The sequence below is a fragment of the Drosophila subpulchrella genome, chromosome 3L (genome assembly GCF_014743375.2).
Source record: "Drosophila subpulchrella strain 33 F10 #4 breed RU33 chromosome 3L, RU_Dsub_v1.1 Primary Assembly, whole genome shotgun sequence".
NCBI lineage: Eukaryota > Metazoa > Arthropoda > Insecta > Diptera > Drosophilidae > Drosophila > Drosophila subpulchrella.
In genome coordinates this window covers 23,573,051-23,592,338 of record NC_050612.1, presented here as the reverse complement: position 1 = coordinate 23,592,338, position 19,288 = coordinate 23,573,051, and the positions used below count along the sequence as shown (strand labels likewise).

The 19,288-nt window shown below is 41.5% G+C and overlaps 4 protein-coding genes across 7 annotated transcripts; 2 read left to right on the top strand and 2 right to left on the bottom strand.

Moving 5' to 3' along the window:
* Positions 1–6,104: 6,104 nt before the first annotated feature.
* LOC119552663 (inositol polyphosphate 5-phosphatase E) lies at positions 6,105–10,234 on the bottom strand. Of its 2 annotated transcripts, none has more exons than XM_037862369.1 (5): positions 10,126–10,234; positions 9,612–9,658; positions 8,017–9,538; positions 6,958–7,872; positions 6,105–6,846 (listed from the first exon to the last, which is right to left on the bottom strand). In XM_037862369.1, the coding sequence occupies exons 3-5, from the start codon at positions 9,234–9,236 to the stop codon at positions 6,738–6,740; spliced, it is 2,244 nt and encodes a 747-aa protein (XP_037718297.1). In that variant the 5' UTR covers positions 9,237–9,538; positions 9,612–9,658; positions 10,126–10,234; the 3' UTR covers positions 6,105–6,737. The 2 variants fall into 2 exon arrangements, with proteins under 2 accessions (XP_037718297.1, XP_037718298.1); XM_037862370.1 differs by having other exon boundaries at positions 9,608–9,658; positions 10,126–10,177.
* Positions 9,502–10,119, bottom strand: LOC119552521. The gene is made up of 3 exons (XM_037862140.1): positions 9,925–10,119; positions 9,612–9,861; positions 9,502–9,538 (listed from the first exon to the last, which is right to left on the bottom strand). Exons 1-3 carry the CDS (start codon positions 10,091–10,093, stop codon positions 9,502–9,504), a joined length of 456 nt encoding a protein of 151 aa, XP_037718068.1. The 5' UTR covers positions 10,094–10,119.
* A 661-nt stretch (positions 10,235–10,895) lies between the features above and the next one.
* Positions 10,896–17,041, top strand: LOC119552664 (spermine synthase). 3 transcript variants are annotated; one of them, XM_037862373.1, is made up of 4 exons: positions 10,896–11,280; positions 14,419–14,527; positions 14,877–14,999; positions 15,803–17,041. In XM_037862373.1, the coding sequence occupies exons 1-4, from the start codon at positions 10,996–10,998 to the stop codon at positions 16,384–16,386; spliced, it is 1,101 nt and encodes a 366-aa protein (XP_037718301.1). In that variant the 5' UTR covers positions 10,896–10,995; the 3' UTR covers positions 16,387–17,041. The 3 variants fall into 3 exon arrangements, with proteins under 3 accessions (XP_037718301.1, XP_037718299.1, XP_037718300.1); XM_037862371.1 differs by having other exon boundaries at positions 14,407–14,527; XM_037862372.1 differs by lacking the exon at positions 14,419–14,527 and adding an exon at positions 13,058–13,169.
* A 749-nt stretch (positions 17,042–17,790) lies between these two features.
* On the top strand, positions 17,791–19,243 carry LOC119554017 (delta-aminolevulinic acid dehydratase). The gene has a single exon (XM_037864733.1). The coding sequence runs from the start codon at positions 17,860–17,862 to the stop codon at positions 18,841–18,843; it is 984 nt and encodes a 327-aa protein (XP_037720661.1). The 5' UTR covers positions 17,791–17,859; the 3' UTR covers positions 18,844–19,243.
* The last annotated feature ends 45 nt before the right edge of the window (positions 19,244–19,288 follow it).

The following is a 19,288-nucleotide window of genomic DNA, read 5'->3' as shown; positions in this document are numbered from 1 at the left end:
GATGAGTGTTCTTTCTAAGTGGGTGAAGAAGAACCAGAATATACGCACACACTGAAAGTCGCGGGCATGTATTAAAAATATCTTGTAGATACTTTAGAAGCGGCAACTGCGAGTTCAGTAGCTCAAAGCCCAGAAGTTGAGCTCGACGGCTCTAGAAATCGGCTGCAGCATGGAAAAAGAATAAGATGTTGGCTGCAGCCGCTGGAAAAAATGTTTTTATTACATTTCGCGAGCGTATTTTACGCTACTCACGAAATACTTGAAAAGCAGCGTGGAGTCAAAATAAATAAATATCAAGGGAGGTATAATTTCCAGGACCCCAACAACCTAGCGTACAGAAAAAAACCCTCGAGATGGAAAAATAAAAAAAGGAGAACATCAGTCACACAAAGCCACGCGCATCAAAGCGTATTCACAAGTGGTCCTCCGCGCCTTACTGATTCTCCAAAGGCTAAAGGATATTTAGCCGGCAGTCCCTCGACTTTCTTTCCGCGGACCTGAAGGAGTTGTCTAGGAAACTTTCCTGCCAGCTACTCAAGTCGCTGCTCAAGTTGTCGGTTGTGCCCCGCGCAAATACAAGATGCTGCCAAAAAATCTTGAAAAATTCTGAATAAAAAATTTAACGGAAAATTCAATAAAATGGGAAAAAGGAAGTACAATGAAACTAGATACTTCGCAATGCCTCGCGGATTGGATAGTAAAAGGATGCCTTTAGTACATGAACTGCCGCGAAAGCCGTTAAAAAATTGTAAAGTAAATAAGTTTCCAACTACCTTAAGATATTGGAATTATTTTTTAGACTGTTGCGTGGTTACTGAATTAAATAACACAAAAGGATGTTATATCACATCCAAAATAATATTAAATCTATTTTATATTTTAAGTATTTTATAGTTAAACCCAGAAGTTAACCTTTAAGGTTAAGGTTAAGGTATTTTTTATTAAGTGGTTGATTTAATTAAAAACTTTAGTTTTTACTTAAATATATACATTACTGTTACTTAATATTGTTATAAATAATTTTAAAAAATTTGTATTATTTTTAACAGAGTAACATTATTTTAAGTTTAAGTTCTTAGTTAAAACCCTACCTTAACCTACGGATAAGGTAATTTTTGTAAACAGTTTTAATAAGCAAAGAATCAGACGCGTTTTGACCAATTATGAGCCAACTTAAGAACCTCTTGAAATTTTGGCAAGCCGTTGCCTTTTGAGAAATTGAGCAAACAATCCGGATAGCTGAATTCGGCGACCAACAAAAGCCCCTGAAAGCCCTTGAGGAGACCTGTCGCCATTTAATACGATTTTTCTGCAGGATCTTCTTGCCGCCGAGTTTCCCTTTGTTGGGCGTTTTCCACTCGCGGGTTTGGCAGCGATTTTCTCTTTTTTTCCTGAATGCAGATTATGTTTTCATTAAATTATGGTAGCTATGGATACTTTTATACAATCCAAAGCTACTTCAAAGAGTGGTGCGTGCGAAGCAGTTGCGACCCGTCGCCGCAGACTCCACCCCCGCCCCTTGAAAAGGAGGCGGGACACCCCAAGGATTCGCATAATAGAATAAATTGCTGGGTGGGGGTTACGAAACGATGGAAAGGGTAAGGATATGATGGGTGCAAGGGCTCCAGAATAGTCAAAGAAAATCGTAGTTTATTTTTATTACATTTACTCGTATTCCAGGACTCCCATTTCTCAACGCACATTCGTTTCCACGCATTTGCATGCATTTTGATCGTGACATGTGCGATGCAGCGAAGAAAGCGGAAAGGGAATATCAGTTTTTGTATGGGATTATTGCAAAAATAAACTAGGGTATACAAATTAATCGTTGGTTAATTAGACAAAAAAATATTACAAGTAACCCGAATTTATTATTTATTTTTCGAATTATTAATTTAATTTTTTATTTCAAACAGAACTTTGGAGTTTCGTTTCATTAATACACAAATGTATGATTCAATCTTATCAAATATAATTGTTGGTTCCTTTAAAAAAGTTAACTTAAATGATTACCCCTGGATTAATTACCTTTGTAACAAAAATGTTGGTAGGAATTCGCGAATTCTAGAGGCGCACAATTTAAAATCATAATTCTTTTATGAAATATTTTCTTGGACTATCTTTTAATACTCTTCATTTTTAAAGGATATTTGAAGATTCGGACAGTCGAATTTTTTTCTATTTTTTCCTGCTAAATTGACACGATGTGTCCCCGTCTAAAGGGAGTTGTGTGTGCGTTTTTCCTTCTGCTTTTCCGGGCGTTGTTGTTAGTGTGGCACGTACATTTATTACTTTTCCCCTGCTCCCCAAAAAATTGGAGGCAAGAGCGATTCGCAGTCTCCTACAGATGCATGCAAAGCGGTTTTCATTTTTTATTGCGAAAATGTAACGTGCCGCATGCGAATTGGTTGCTTTGACTTGCCCCCCATCCTTTGGGCCACTCCTCCTGCCATCCTGCCAAGGGAAAAAGTCACTCCGGCAGCCTTTTCGGCACCGCCATCGCTTTTAATGTTAACTTTTTCTGTGCCCCACTTGCGAAGAAAATATGAAAAATATTCGTAATAGAGTTGTTTGAAATGTACAATAAGCATTCAAGTGGCTTCGCCAAATGCCGGGGATATGCCAAAGGGGGTTATCCAAGGGGTATCGCGTATGGGAACTGCCGTTAATGTGGAGCCGGAACTTCGTCGGGGAACTGGCTAAAAGGAAATGGGCCACATTACAATATTAAAATATTAAGTATTACACTTTTTAATTTTTTTTACGGTATAAAATTGCTAAGCAAAATTTTACGAAACGATATATATATAAATAACTTAAGTTAAATTCAAAGTAAAACATATTTAAAGAGTTCAAATTAATTTAATATAGTTAAGGCGTTATAGTTCGACAGAGCTGGTTATATTATTAAAAGGGGCTATTTTTTAAAATAAACTAAATAAATAAATAAGCAATTTAGCTTATAAGTCTATTATTTAAATTTAATAAAACAAGGAAACAAGAATTTTTGGTCTATTCAATTCACGTTCTTAAATATTATGTTTTATTTTAAACATGGTCTAGAAATAAGGAAAATGTACTATTTAAATTAATTAGTACTCATATTTTGTAGGCTAAGAGTAAATGGGATGTTAAACAATCTTAAAATCAAATACGTTACATATTCTTTTTAAGACCCCTTTAAGTATTAACCATACGCCCTGGTGTCCCACTGTTTCCCCACGCAAGACACCTAAGGCACTTCCATCCACCAAGTTGGCTCCTTTCATCGCTGCGTTCTGCATCCGTGGCATCTCGCAGTTACATATGAAAAAGTTCAGTCTGTGACGGTGCAAACGAGTGCCGGAGATACGAGTGGGGAAAATTTTTAATAATTTCTGCATCTCCGGCGCTGTGAATAAAAATGGTTGCTTTGATGGCGGCAGCAGCGTAACTAACAATAAAACTTTTTAGTGTGAAGCGGCGAGGACAAAAATATGGACACATATGAAGTCATAAAGTCATATTAACACGTACGAATGCGCACAGGATATTAATGTTCAGGGCCCACTCACACACACACACCCAACAACCATGAAGACTGACAGACAGAAGGGGCATAGTTTTTATATTCGCCAAGTTCGCCGACTCCAATGCTAATATAATTTCATATATTGTGGTTAAATTTTCGCACCGGCCCTGCATACGGAAAAGGAAATGAGCTTCAGTTTTTTTCCCACTTTTCATATGCAATATTATTTCGCCAACCGCCGCAAACTAATTTCAACCAACGCCCGAGGCGAAACCAAAAAGAATGCATTGCGCCACAAACTTTATGAATTACAGGCGGCAGCAGCAGAAAAAACAATAATAGCAGCACCCAGCAATGCCATCCGCTGACCGCAGCGCAAAAAACTGCATCCGAAATTGTTTCTCGTTTCTCCCATAAGAGTTCCATGGGTCTCATGGGGGCACTCAAAGCGGAAATGGCCAATACAAACGGATTCTAGCGCGTCTGGGAGGGGTACTTTGAACACCGACTTCTTCAAAATCGTTTTCGAAAACGGATTTTTGACAAGTGGCTGGAACACTCGGATGGACGGCCACATTATCGAGGGGAGTGACATCAATAAATATTAAATAAATCTATATATATATATATATATATATATAATATATATATATATATACATAAAATATATATAAACTATATATTTATAAATCAAATCCGTTTTAAAAACAATTTTATATTATAGATATTTTTAGACAATTATATAACTTCAATTATAAATTTTAAATCATTCGAATTTTAATTTTAACTTGAACCAATTTAATACTTGTACTGTAGATAATACTCGATAGCTACATAATCGAGGTGGGTAATATAATGAATGACGAAGCCCATATGCAACCAAATAGAAACAAGGAAGAACGCTATAGTCGAGTACCTCGACTATCAGATACCCGTTACTCAGCTAAAGGGACCAAAGGTAAATGGAGATATGCAAGCAGCAAAGCGAGATTTAAATGCGCCACCTACCGGCGGAAGACAGATTTAAGCATTGCGGGCGTTAGGGTAGGCGTGGCAAATTTTTTTTTGGATCAATCGATAGGTATTGACGAGACCAATACATATCTAGCATAAAAATTTTGTGCGCCACAGGCTTGGGCGGTTTGTGGGCGGTAGAGTGGGCGGTAGAGTGGGCGTGGCATATTCGCATAATAAACCTGCGCTGCGTACAAAGCTACGGAATCTAAATCTGAAATCCCAATACTCTATCTTTGATAGTTTCCGAGATATCCGCGTTCATATTTACGATTTTTTGAAGTTTGTGGGTGGTTTGTGGGCGTCCAAGTGGGCGTGGCAAACTTTTTTTTGGGTCAATCGATAGGTATTGCTAAGAACAATTCATTTCAGTTTAAATTTTTACTCTAGCATCAAAACTGTAGAAGCCACAGTTTTGGGCGGTTTGTGGGCGTTAGAGTGGGCGTGGCACTCTACTGAAACAAACTTGCGCTGCGTAAGAAGCTCAGGAATCTGCTCGCCAAATCTCAATAGCCTAGCTCTCATAGTTTCCAAGATCTCAGCGTTCATCCGGACAGACAGACGGACAGACGGACAGACGGACAGACGGACATGGCTAGATCGACTCGGCTAGTGATCCTGATCAAGAATATATATACTTTATGGGGTCGGAAACGCTTCCTTCTGCCTGTTACATACTTTCCGACGAATCTAGTATACCCTTTTACTCTACGAGTAACGGGTATAAAAATATTAATCCATTCGAATTTTAATTTAAGCTCTGTATATACAACATCAATTCATATTGAGTTTATAAAAAGTATTTATCTGCCTTGCTAAAATGTGTTATTAATTTGTCGATACCATGATGTCTATCAAGATTAACCGAATTATCATCCGGTCTAGCTTTAAAAATTAATGAATTTTACAGGCAACCTTATAATTTAAATAATTTTTAATCCTTCAAACATTGTAAACTATAAATTTGATAATATTTACAACAAGAAATTTAAGAGTTGTTTTGCCATCAAAATTTAAGTTGCCCCTTTTCGCCTTATAAAAGATACAAAATATTCCTCGATCTGCCCTCGCTATCCGAAGTCTCGCACTCATATACAGTAACCACAAATGGCAACCAGCTTTTCGGGGTGGAGTTGCAGCTACAGGACGAGGTGGATGAAAATGGGCGGTGGAGGTGGGAGGTGGGAGGTAGGAGACCGCGAGGCCACTTGTTTGGCGCACAAGTGGCGGTGCCAGTGGCAGTGTGACTGCAGCATGGCCATCAAGCGCCATCCAATCGCCATAGCCATCCAATAAATTGCTGCCCCCGGAGTGCGTCCGATGGCAACCAACTCAAGTTGAAATTGGTCAAAAGTTTAACATATTTGCGTGTGTGTGTCCGAGTGGTGTATTGGTTGCCTCGGGGAATGGGAGGAATTGCTCGTTCCGGTCGTTTTTGGCGCATTTTCGGGGAATAAACGACCCCACAGCATGTGCATTTTGTTTTTGTCGAGTGCCTTTCGCCACAATTTTGATTTTTGAGTAAGGGAACCGAAAAGCGCCGCCGTTTAATCGTTTAATAAAAATAAACAAGAACTTATCGCTTGCTTAAAACAAATTAAAAACTTCATTTGGTTTGCAAATTATACAAAATAATCAACTTCACTATACATAATTCAACAGTAACTCTTATAAAAACTAAATAAAGATAAAATTATAAATCTAACAATAAATATTATAGTATTTCAACAAGTAATAAAGCTCATCCTTCAGATTCATATAGTATATTTACTGCTAGTTTAGATTACACATTCAAAGTAATTCATATTTCGATTTCATTTAAATATTTGACTAAACTTTAACTAACAGATTTAGTTTAACTACGGACTAAGCTTGTGCTTCAGAGTAGAGGTACAGATTTGTTGCTCGAGTATGTATTCAATTATCTCTTAAGGAACGTATTACGACTAAGGCCTCGAGGCAAAAGGCAGCGCCTAAGAACTACCGCAGCATTGCAGGGTAACTCATGGTTAAATCGTTATTTCGGTATCCGACAGCGCACTAGATAACAATCTAATTGGGGTAATGCAAGGGCGTCACACAACCGTAGGAAAGCTTTGACTAGCACTTTGAGATTCGAGTAAATGACTAAACAGATTCCACTTTGGGTGGGTGGCCAAAAGAAGGCCTGCCGGAGGTTTACTATCCTAGCTTTGGTTATCATCTCAGTAGTTTACTGTAGCACGCATACCGCCGAGGCGCCGGTATATTGGTTATTCAAGCGCCGACGCATTCCCTCCAGGTAAATGTCGCGATGGAAGAGACCAGCAGCCAGGGGAATTCTGAAAAACAAGATAATGTTTAGGAACAGTTGAAAAAAAAGCGACATTGCAAACTGTATGAACTGAAAATCCATCAAATGAAGGGTTTTTAGAATGTTTGCTATCACTTACGCATCGGTTCCCGCACGAATGAGTGTTCGGAAGAGCGCCCACACCGGCTTGTGGTCCGACGTGGTTATCGACGGCACCGAGTCGTAAAGTAGGCACTGGACATAGGGCTGCGTGGGCGTGGATACGCCTGGCACAAGGGTCTGGCGACGGATGACTAGTCCCTGCATTTGGCGGTACTTGTAGAGGATGCGATCTGTGTAAGCAGGCGCTCGCTGCTTTGACGAGGTGTCAAAGTTCTGGCTGCCCGGATCGTACTTGTACGTGGGTGGAAATGTGATGTTCGCCTCCATAAATCCTCGGAAGGCGGCGCCATCCGCCAGAACAGAAGTCAACTGATCCGTGTGCATGTAGCCATGTGGCAGGTGCGACGGCAGCGGGAACTTGGTGTTCTGAATCCACTCCAGCAGCTTCTCACGCGGCTCGCCTAGCCTAAAGTTTAGATCGCCGCACCAGAAGACATTGTCAAAGTTCTGCGTTACATCTTTGTTCTTATGCCGCAGATTGGGCAAATTGCGAGGCAAGTCCAGGGCATTGATAATTCGCTTCACATCCGACACACGCTCTTTCACCTTTTGCTGGTGCGCCGTTAAATGCGAGGTCACAAACAGCATGGAAGTGCCAAACAGGCAAAAGGATATGGCTACAGCTCCCTTTGTGCGAAAGGCGGATCCCGTGCGCACCGACATTGAGGCATCTTCGGGAACCGAGCAGTACCAGATCAGATCCCGCCGCATGTAGACAGCCAAGTGGAGGGTGCCCAGAGTCGTGGCATGGAAGAGCACGTGAGAGGGTCCCAGGGTCTCCTGAATGGTCACTTCCCACTCGAAGCGGTCGGGGGTGGATTCTTGTGTGCCCATGACCACAATGTCGGGAACGTGCTCCACATTGACCGGCAGCACAAAGTCATTTAGTTGCCTGCAATTGAAGAATATTACAATCAAAAACGTTTGAACGTGATATAATTTGCAACACTTGAATGCAAATTCCAACGTGCAATTCCTTTATTAAGTGGATTGCATTAAACAATTTGTGTCAAGATTTTCTGGGATTTATACTTACTTGGGTGGATGGTGTCCATTCATGTTCCAAGTGCCCACGAAAATGGTGACCTCTTTTTGCGGCAACACGCGGCCTAGTTCACTGGGTCCCAAAAGCGAAGACGACCCCAGCCTGCCATCCAGGAAACTCCGTTCCCTGGCCTTGTCCGCCGGGATGAGGTTCAATGCATGCGCCGCCATCAGAGTCTGGCGAGCCAGGTTGGATCCTGATCCTTGCCGTTGAAGGGTCATGTTCTCATGCGACATAAACCTTACGCCTGGTTGCTCCTGTATCGGTTCTATTCCATCTGGCTGGGTGGCAATATTGGGCGAAGACATGTGCTGCGGCGTAGTGGCTCTTTTAATATCTCCCGGCTCCTCGGCGGCCTGGACGGGTGGCAACTCTTGTCCCGGTGGATAGAGCTTTAAACGCAGACGGGAACGACAAGCGGACACTGCAATGGGTCGGATGGGCGACCGATTTTGCAGGCTTTCGCTCCGGGCCACCGAAGCACTGGCAGCAGCCGGGCTGCAGTGGGCGAAGAAGGTTTTACTGGCCACCGGTGACTCCGGGGCACTGGCGCATTCGCTGGACGGACGCGGTCGGTGTGAGGATCCTTCGCTGGAGTTCAGCGACCCCGAGTTGTTATCCACCATACTCCAGCTTAGAGAGAGGTTGTCGCGTCGCAAAACGTTGTTGCTGTCCGGTATGGAGTTATATCGCACGGTGACCGGCGGCGTCATCGATTTCTTCTCCGCCTTGCAGCACAGACTGAATTGATGGCTGAATCTATTGTGATTTGGCGATCTGTGCTTGGGCGACTTGCGCCGCATCACCACATCGGCTCCTCCGTCGCTCTGGGAACCCGCATCTGTGCTGTGGCGATGCGAGTGGTTCTTCCCCTTTGAGGAACTTGGCTTGGCACGCCTGTGAAAGCTGATTAGCCCGCTGTGTGACTTTTCCAGCGGCAGTGTTTGGCTCTTGTGGGCACTGCCATTGTTGTTCACATGGTTTCCTGCGGTCTCCGCACTGCATTTGGCGAAACTCACATCGTATTGCCCGCAGGCGGACACGGGTCTTTGCTGGAGTCTTGGCGATTCGGGAGTTACGGGATGTGGTTCTACTTTACTGGGTCGCTTGCTCAGCAAACCGAACAGGGAGCCAGCGGATTTGTGGCCAGATCTCGGGCTGCTGGTGGAACTGGTTATCCGCTCCTCGCTTCCCGCGCTGCTGTGCTGCATGGTGGCTGTTGTCCGAACCAAATGATTCTATCATCCAAGGTGCTAAGTGGTCATCATGATGCCCGCCTTTTGTCAAGTTAATTTGTCGCTATCTGTCGGATCTCTCGAACCCAGCTCATTGTGCTATGGCCTCTGGCCGCTGGCCATATAAATAGTGAAGCCAGACGTCATCGAGCGCACAATGCAAATGCGACTTTGGTCCGGCGTTTCGGCTGGCCGCAATGCAAATTATTTTGGGCCCGGCGATGACGTAGACGAAATCAGGCTAATTGGGTTGACTGCCGGGGATTGCGTGTGCGGCCCTGTAAGATTTTAATGAAGGCAAACAGTCAAGTGGGTTGGTAATACCAAGGGTGCTATAATAAACTTACTCACCTGCAGGCAAATGAATATAATACATAGGGGATCCTTGGGGCCGGTAGCTGAAAGGATTCAGAGAAAATCAATATGCTGGGTAATAACTGTGGCGACACCACCGCGAAATAAAAAAGAAAAGGGGGGTGGATTGTGGGCGATTTGGGGGGTGGTTGGGCGCAGAGGGGTGGTCGCTCTGCCGACGACGTAACAACATTGGCATGCTGCGGCGCCCACACATCTGAGCACAGAGCACCCAACATCAGAACATCTGAAAAGCACGAGCACAATACAACCCGATTCTCTGGGATCGAGAGATTTATAATTAGCAGACCATTGTTGCCGCCAGCAGCCTTGTTGTTGTTTTGATGGCCTACGTCTAGCATAAAAGCAGCAACAACAAGCGCGCTGTTCAAGTTCAGGTTCAGGTGCGCCAGGAATCCGTTTCTGGTGTGTTCTCTATGTCTCGCACTGTACTTTCTCTGCCTATATGCTGCTGTCATCTGTGCATTTTATGTAATTTTATGAGCTTTACCGCTTTTTGATGTTGTTTACAGCCGAAAATTTGGAGCACCGTACCGTGGGAACTGCGATTTAGGGGTGGCAAAAGTGGGTAGCCAGAGGCCGATAGCTTCGCCAGAAATGTATCGATAACTGCGGGGGTGATTTGGGTTGCTGCTTCGTGACACGAATAATAATGGAATTTTTAAAATATTTGTATATGTTAAAAAATTGAGTTAGCATACAATATAAAATTTAATACTAAATTACAGAGCCTTTGGTTTTCTATATAATAAATACCTCCATATATTTTAATTCGAATTTATTAATATGTTTCAATACATTCTACCCTACAATTTTTTTAATTGAATATTATAATCAGTCCAAAATATCTGAATTCTTTAATCAACCAAAAATATTTTAATTTTAACTGCTTATGTCTTTATACAAAAAATTAACTTTATCAAATAACTTTAGAGTAAGAATATATATTCACTTTTAAAAGAGCGCCTAAAGTATAATAAGCTTAGACTTGGAATTTTACAATCTCTCGAAATGTTAATAAGATATAGTAAAGCATTCAAACATATCTAAAATGTACAATACAAGTTAATTTTTACATATTAAAGATAATGCAATAACTATTATTTTTTGCTCATCAATCTCATGAATAATTCGTAACTCTGAAGTCTTTACAGAATTTTCTAAAACACACTGAATAATTAAGTTCAAAATAAATTTTAATTTATTCACGAGTTTTGGTATAAATACCCTACTGAGATTCACAGCCACACTAGTGAACAATCGAAATCGAGTTGGTATCGGTGCTCGGAATTCCCATCACTAGTATTTCGTTTCGGGTACGCGGTTCTACGGTTCTACGGATTAGCGCGAATTCAACACCATGGCGGCCCAGACTATATTGTTCGACTTTACGCTCGACAAGGACAAGACCGCCGATGAGGAGGCGCGCCAGCAGGTGGCCAAGATCCTGCGGAACGAGCTGGAGCACCTGTTTCCCCAGCTGGAGCTGGCCTACTCGATGGAATCGCCGGAGAATGGCTACTTTGCGGTTTTGCACGAGAACAAGGACACGGTGGTCACCTGCCGGATCTTCCAGCACGGTCTGCTAACGCTCAACGTGGAGTACTTCCTGCCCGACGGCAAGGAGCCCCTCATATCCTTTGACGTACGTAGGAAGTCCTCTGTAGACTTATTTTGAAAGCTGCAACCAAACCCCCAAAAGCACCACCCACTTTTTACCCCCCACATTTCGTGTTGCGGCTGATTAGATTGGGAAAGGGTTTTGCCACCCACCAAGTAAAATTGATTTTCCGCGCCCCCATATACACATACACCCGAGAGTGCTGTTCGTATATGATGCGCGCTTGTGGGTGTGTTTGGTATGTGGGGTTGGTGGGGGTGTGTTCTTGACCATATTCCGTGCCCAAAGGCCCGGCACTTGGTCAGGGTCAGCCCGTCCGCCCTTGGCCTCAAGTGGCCCCCGGCCAGCAGCACAGCACTTTCCCTAGTTCTATTATCTAACACCTCTGTAACACATCGCATTTTCAGCTGGGCTTTGCTAGGTTAACTCGCAGCCCCAGTCCCGTTTTTCTTTCGCCTTAGGGCGGCGCACGTGGGCTCTATCCGAGATCTATTGATTGACGCGACTATGGTTCTTATACAATAACTACAAAGTAACGCTGCCTATAAAGTCCATAAATTAGGCAGACACATATAAAATGCAATTCTTTATTTAAAGCTTTTAACTTGACTACATTTTTTACAAGACCCAGACGCATCATCAATGCCTATAATCTCATGGGCAAACAATGTTAAGTGCGATTATAACCAAAATCTCTTAAACTAGGGTTTTTGTTTATAAAAATCACAAGGTATATAAAAAGAAAGCAATTTACTCTCCATCTCAGTGGAAAACGGAAGAGCCTATTTCTATATTCTAAAATCTTTTCGTCATTTAAATAAGTACATCTATAAAGCGACAAAATAAAAACCATTTCCGTGTATGCCTATACACTTGCCTATAGCCAAACACTTGAGGGCATTACAATACCATCAAATCGGTTTCCAAAAAGTCTTAAAAATACAAAAATTATAAAAGCATATAGTATATCCATATTAATTACACATTTATAACTGACGTTTTTTAAACAACTAAAAAAATAATTTTTTTTTTTAAATTGAATATATAAAAATGTTGAGCCTTAAAAATTTATTATTTATTATTTTTACTATTAAGGGACGGTTTCAAATAGAACTTTTAGTTTTATTATAAAAGTAGGAAACTTAGGTCACAATAATATACAAAATATACAAAAAAAATAATGATTTAAATTTTAAAAAAGGGTTCCTAGGGAATGTCTCATTTGATTATGAAAGACTGTGTGCCTAAAACTGCTGTTCCTCGGCAAATGCAATTTAAATGTCTCTAATTATTATTTATAAATAACATATTGAAGACGATAACCTATAAGTACCAATATGCTATTGTATTGATCGCAGCTGTTTTGTTCATAAGTGTGGAACTTTCCTTATCTAGCCGGCATCGTTTTTCTGTTTACGACTGTTTTCTGTTTGTCGGTGGATTTCGCAAACCGCGTGTGGCTAAGCCTTCTATTGTAATTTTTGTGATTTTGCAATATGCCTGCACTCACATCGCCACATGCATATTTGCATGTGCGCTATATATTCCCTTTTTCGTTCTGTTCACTTTCCTTTTTCATAAGTATCAAGTATTTGGACTAAAAATAGTTTCTGATGGGCCGGGCTGCCTGTGTCGCGGTTTTTGGTGTGAGTGGTGGGCCGTTTGAAGAGTTTCCCCTCTCGGTAGTTGAAGGTCACCTTCCATTATATTTTAATTTAGTCATCGTGCCCCGCCGCAGGCTTCCTGCCATATATGCACATCCGTTGTTCAAGGACCTAAATAAAGGAAATTACCATTGCAGGCCATGCGCACAGTGGAACTGATTTTGCGACAGAAATTTGATTCCGATCGGTCCAAGTACTTGCCCCCGATTAAGCGCGGTGGATATATCGACATATACATGACTAGCTCAGGTTGGTCGAACTTAATGCAACTTATGTACAATCAATTAAAATCCAGTTAAGTTCCTGCTAGTTCCATTTGCAATAAATATATATTTACTCGAAATCACTTTACATACAACCTACAATATATGCCGAAATTCTCTTTCAAAATTCCACTGCAGAATCTAGAACACCTGTGCAGTTTTTCCACTAGTATTTCCGATTGCCGCCACTGCAAAAAAAAAACGAAAAAATAAAAAACCCTCATGACTCTCACCTGAATTGGACACCTGCCTGGGACACAGAATCTCAGACTGTAAATTCACCAAATCGTCATTCCCTCACAAGAATTTGATCCGCCTCGTTATCTTTGCACACTTCCACGTCTACAGATCATATTAGCATAGCGTTACCTTCTAGGGGGATTACTTCTTTAGGGAGTTCCTGCATGCTAGTTTGTCCTATCTTCCAAACGGTCCTTGTATCTTTTAGCAGTGATGCCAATGTTCTTTTATATATGACTTTTCGGGTCCGATATTTATTTATTTTTATATATTTTTGTATAACCCTAACTCTTGTATTTAAGCTTAATTTAATTTTTTGCTTGTATGCATTTTTAAAATGTACTAAATATAAAAAGAATCTTATTAAACATTTCCTATAAGAAACTTTTATAAGTAGGTAGTCAATCAAACCATTTTTTGTCTATAAACATAATATTTGAGTTCAATAACAATTTAAAAAGTATTAATTTTAAAAGTATTGAAAAATGAAGAGCGGAAGTAATTATCTAACATGTTTATTCAATAATTAATTTTGACTTCGCCCAGTAAATCTTGATTTTGATTTGCAGCATTTGCAATAAGCATAGGTTAGTTGGAAAACACATTTCCTAGATGATTCAAAAAGCCCTTGGCATCACTGCAACTGAGCATACCCACTTTTTTGATATTATTTTTAATTTGAATTACTTTTTATTTTCATATCTAATCCATCGATACACGAACGATCATCGATCATCATGATCAACCGCTGCCACATCTCCTGGACCAAATTCCACCAAAATTGCCTCGAACTGTGAATAAATGTGTAAACTATTGAAACTATTGCCCCAACGCACATGTGTCACCTGCCCCGCCTCGAAATTGATATCGTACTCGCTCCTCGTCGTACGCTCGCTCATTGTTGGTTCCTGAATTTCAACTGCAATAACAACACAACATCACGTTCGAAAAAAAAAATATATATAAAAAATGAAAACGCCAAGGAACTCCTGCAGACGGGTAGGACCCTGGAGAGTGGCCTGGCAATCAAATTGAAGGCCAAAAAGGCCCAGAAGCTGCCGACGCTGAAGCGCGGCGATGTCTCCAGGTACTTCCCAGCGTCAGGTAAGGCAATCCCAATCCGTTTGGTTATCCATATTGCAAATAGAGCAACCACTACTCGTACTACCGCTACTGTATGTCATCCGAAACGTGTGAACGTATGATCGTTGAGCGTATGCAGCACCACCGAGCTGATGTTATCAGAGTTCTTCTAGTGGCACCCAGCATGATAGATCATTTCAGCCATTTTCTTCTGAGTTTCCGCATCTCTTTTATTTCCGTAAGAGTGCATTTCGTTTGTCTAAACTTGTTTCTCTGCATGCGCTGCCTATAACAATTGAGCCCAAATCAGTACTATCGAATATAAAGTGGGTATTGAGGCATCACTAATCTATCACAAATTCTTCTGCAGATGAGCGCATCATCGAGTACGACATCGACAAGGTTGTGTACGAGGGGCGTTCGCCCTTCCAGAAGATTCAAATCATGCACTCGAAGACGCTGGGCAACATGCTGCTGCTGGACGAGCTGCAGAGTAAGTATGAATATAATATGTTTTATATTTACACATGGATGCGCGAACGGTGTCAGGGTCACCAATCGATTGGCGGAGGTGCCGCAGTAAAGGTCACATGCAATTTCCTGAAAAACTTACATCTTAAATGGGGGTGAATTGCCTAAAGGTGGTGGTAAATTAAATACAAATTAAATTTGCCAAGGATTTGCAAAAATAAGTATTCAATATCACAATATAACTTTCGGAAAATAAATATTCCATATCACGAACATATGCTGACTTGGCATCATTGTTTTTGGTCTGGCATCATAAATGTTAATAATTGTTGTGTGGACACAGACTAAAATTTGCAAAATGTAATATTTAACATCATGGGAGTTCTCTAGCTGCCAAATAATGAATATTCTATATCATGGACAAATTTAAACATGATAAGGACTGCCAAAAATAATTATTCAATACAACTACCTTTTTATTATTGCCGGAAAATAAATATTCAATATCACGAACAGTTGCTGACTAAACAATACTATCTGAACTAAAATAACTTCCTTATGAAAAGCGGTTTTAAAAACTTGGGTTTAACATCACGGTCGTTTTCTAGCTGCCAAATAATGAATATTCAATATCAATTAAAAGCACATTTTATTTGTATTAATCTGAATACCAATTTAAGTTTAGTAATATTCTATAACACGAACGGATGCTGCTTAAGCGAAATAAAAACCCTAGAATAGGTATTATTTATAGGATTTTTATTTCCAAGTCTCTTTAATTACCTTCCAATTAATAAAAACATTTCCTAATTTGTTCCTCTACAGATATTGCTGAATCCGACTTGATCTACACGGAGACCCTAATGTGTCGCGGCGTGGAGAACTACGAGGGCAAGGAGATCTGCATCCTGGGCGGCGGCGATGGCGCCCTGCTGTACGAGCTGCTCAAGGAGAATCCCAAGCACGTTGTGATGCTGGAGATCGATGAGCTGGTAATGCAGACTTGCAACAAATACCTCAGCGTGATCTGTGGCGATGTGCTGGAGAAGCGCAAGACGGACCAGTACGAGATAGTTGTGGGCGACTGTGTGGAGTACTTGAAGAAGTTCATCGCCGAGGGCCGGAAGTTTGACTACGTTTTTGGGGATCTCACAGATATACCCATAACCGATGTGCCGGAGGGCGAGACCTGGGACTTTATCCGCACCATCTTCGAGCACTCCTTCAAAGTGCTGAAGCCCGATGGAAAGTATTTAACCCACGGCAATGGGTCAACCTGCAAGGTGCAGCTGCGTCTCTTTGAGGAGCAGTTGAATCTGCTGCGTCCCAAGGTGAAGTTCACCACCACCAAGGCGTTTGTGCCCTCGTTCATGGAAGAGTGGCTCTTCTACCAAGTGACCTTCGCCTGACAAGCTCAGGGGGATTCCTCAGCAGCAGCAGCAGTAGCTACTTCTGGCGCACCACCAATCGCCAGTCACACACCAGAATCACACAGCATAAGTCAGGAATCACGAACCGTCGGAGAGATGCTCCAGCTGCACTCCTACACAGTCACTCTCCATGGAGCAGCAGCAGCAGGAGTTGAGGAGCAGGAGGATAAAACTAATGGGAATGTGGGACAATTGAAACCACGACCCAGACGTCGAAAGAAGCGTGTGCACTATCATCACACACTGGTTTCTTAGTCCATCAAACGTAAAATCGAAAGCACAAGCTAATCGCCATCAACGAAACCATCGCAACAAGACCCAAACAAAAGAAAACACGCACTTCCAATGGCTGTTACTTACAATTGAAAACCAAACCAAATACTTAACCCAATTCGTTTACGCTTAAGTTAGGCTTTAGTTCCGTTTCTCGTCCATTGATTTCAAAGCTAAAATTAAGTCAAAAGTACAACCTTTAAGCAAGGACAGGCTAAATAACTTATGTATTCGTGTTTATTTGAATTACGCCTAAGCATAGCATGTTGGCCAACTATTTGTAATATTTCGTATAACGTGTAAATCTATATATGTAGAGCATATGTTTAGTTATCCATTAAAGAGCAAATTGAAGCGGGGAGGGCCCGGTCGAGAATGTGTGCATGAGGGTGTGAAGAAGCGTAGCAGAAAACACCAACTTTTAATGCTGTAATAACGATTAATACCAAACATTTTAAACGGGAAAACCACAAAGTTAATAAATAGTCGTATGCAGAAATGTAAGAACTTTGTTTTATTTTGGGAGGTACATACGAGTATATGAATTGAAAAATGTTTGATTTAACGGTTGGAATGCCTGGCTGGTATTTAAAAAACCTGAATAAATCCATCGGTCTAAATAAAAATATTTGTTCGTTAGATTCTATTTTATGCAAAGACTGTTTTTACATTGTAGGGTGAAAAATACTTTTTTATTGGTGTAGAAAAGTAGTTACCTTAAGTAAAAGGATATTGTTCTAAACAGGCAATTTGGTTAATCTCGTTTATTAAGCCTCTAAAAAATATTTTTTACTTTGCTTTAGTAATAAAGTCATATTTTAATTCTTAATTTAATATATACATTCTTTTTTTAAATTTTAGGACAAGTTAGGAACATTATAAAAATATTACCTTTTAAGTAAATGCAAGATAAATGATATTACTCATACGCAGTGTATTCTTATCTCAACAAAACATGGTTAACATGTCAATATGGCTTTTTTTTTTTTTTTAAATTAAATATCAACTGAAGTTTTTGTATTTATTTCATAGAGAACCACCCTATCTTACACCCAACATGAAAGTGTTGGAAAACCGCACAATGAAGAAGGTACTAAATATGGCCCCGCGACGAGCACTTGGACGTTAGTTTCACTTGTTACGTTGGTTTTCATTTTCACCTGGAGCTAACCGGTCACCATGGAGCGGAAACTGCACAGTGGGATGCACCACGCCACCCTGCGCCTGCTGCAGGAGTCGGGATGCGAGATAGCGCCGCACAATCTGATGTATCCGGTGTTCATTGTGAGCAGCGACGATGATATCCAGCCGATTGCCAGCATGCCGGGAATCTCGAGATTCGGATTGAATCGCCTAAGGGAGCACCTGCAGCCACTGGTGGCCAAGGGATTGTCCTCGGTGCTGCTGTTTGGCGTAGTGGAGCCGGAACTGAAGGACGAACAGGCCTCCAATGCGGATTCAGCCAAGAACCCGGTGGTTAAGGCCCTCCCAAAGCTCCGAGAATGGTTCCCGGATCTTCTGATCGCCTGTGATGTTTGCATTTGTCCATATTCTTCGCATGGCCACTGTGGTCTCCTGGGCGAAACGGGTCTGGAGAATGGTCCCAGCATCAAGAGGATAGCTGAGATTGCCGTGGCCTATGCCAAGGCTGGTGCCCATATTGTGGCTCCTTCGGACATGATGGACAATCGGGTGAAGGCCATTAAGCAGGCCCTCATCGATGCCGAAATGAACAGTGTGTCCCTGCTGGCCTACTCCGCCAAGTTTACCTCCAATTTCTACGGTCCCTTCAGGGAGGCAGCTCAATCCGCACCGAAGTTCGGTGACCGTAGGTGCTATCAGCTGCCCAGTGGTTCCCGTAGCTTGGCCATGAGAGCCATCCAACGTGATGTGGCCGAGGGAGCAGACATGCTGATGGTCAAACCGGGCATGCCCTATCTGGATATCCTGCGATCCACCAAGGATTCCTACCCATATCACACACTGTATGTCTACCAGGTTTCCGGGGAATACGCTATGCTGTATCATGCTGCCAAGGCGGGAGCCTTTGACCTCCAGGAGGCCGTACTGGAGGCCATGAAGGGTTTCCGAAGGGCTGGCGCGGATTGCATCATCACCTACTACACGCCCTTCCTGCTGGACATTATCGGAAGGGTTAAATAAATTGTCTACCTCAAATGCGTAACCTTCGATGTCTTAAAACCATTTTCATGTAGATTAGAGTGGACTTCATAGAACTATAATTTGGTAATTGTAACGCTTTTAGCCGATAAAATAGTGCAATATTTTGAAAAGTATGTAGAATGAGTATATATAAAGAGCACTTCATGGACAAGACATTAAACTAATAATGCGAAAAAACTCATTTTCAAATGGGACCAAAATATTTCATTAATGGATTAAGCTTTTTAATAAGACTAAGGCTATTACTTATGTGCGATACGCTCTTCAGATGACATTTTTTGATAAAAGGTCCACTCTAATCGTCAATCACCATTTCTAGTGCTTTTAGTTAGAGTGCCTCGCTCCATACGCGCAAATACACACACAAATAGAATGTATATTTTAATGTGCTTATCAATCGTCGTCAATCGGATTTGGAATTCTA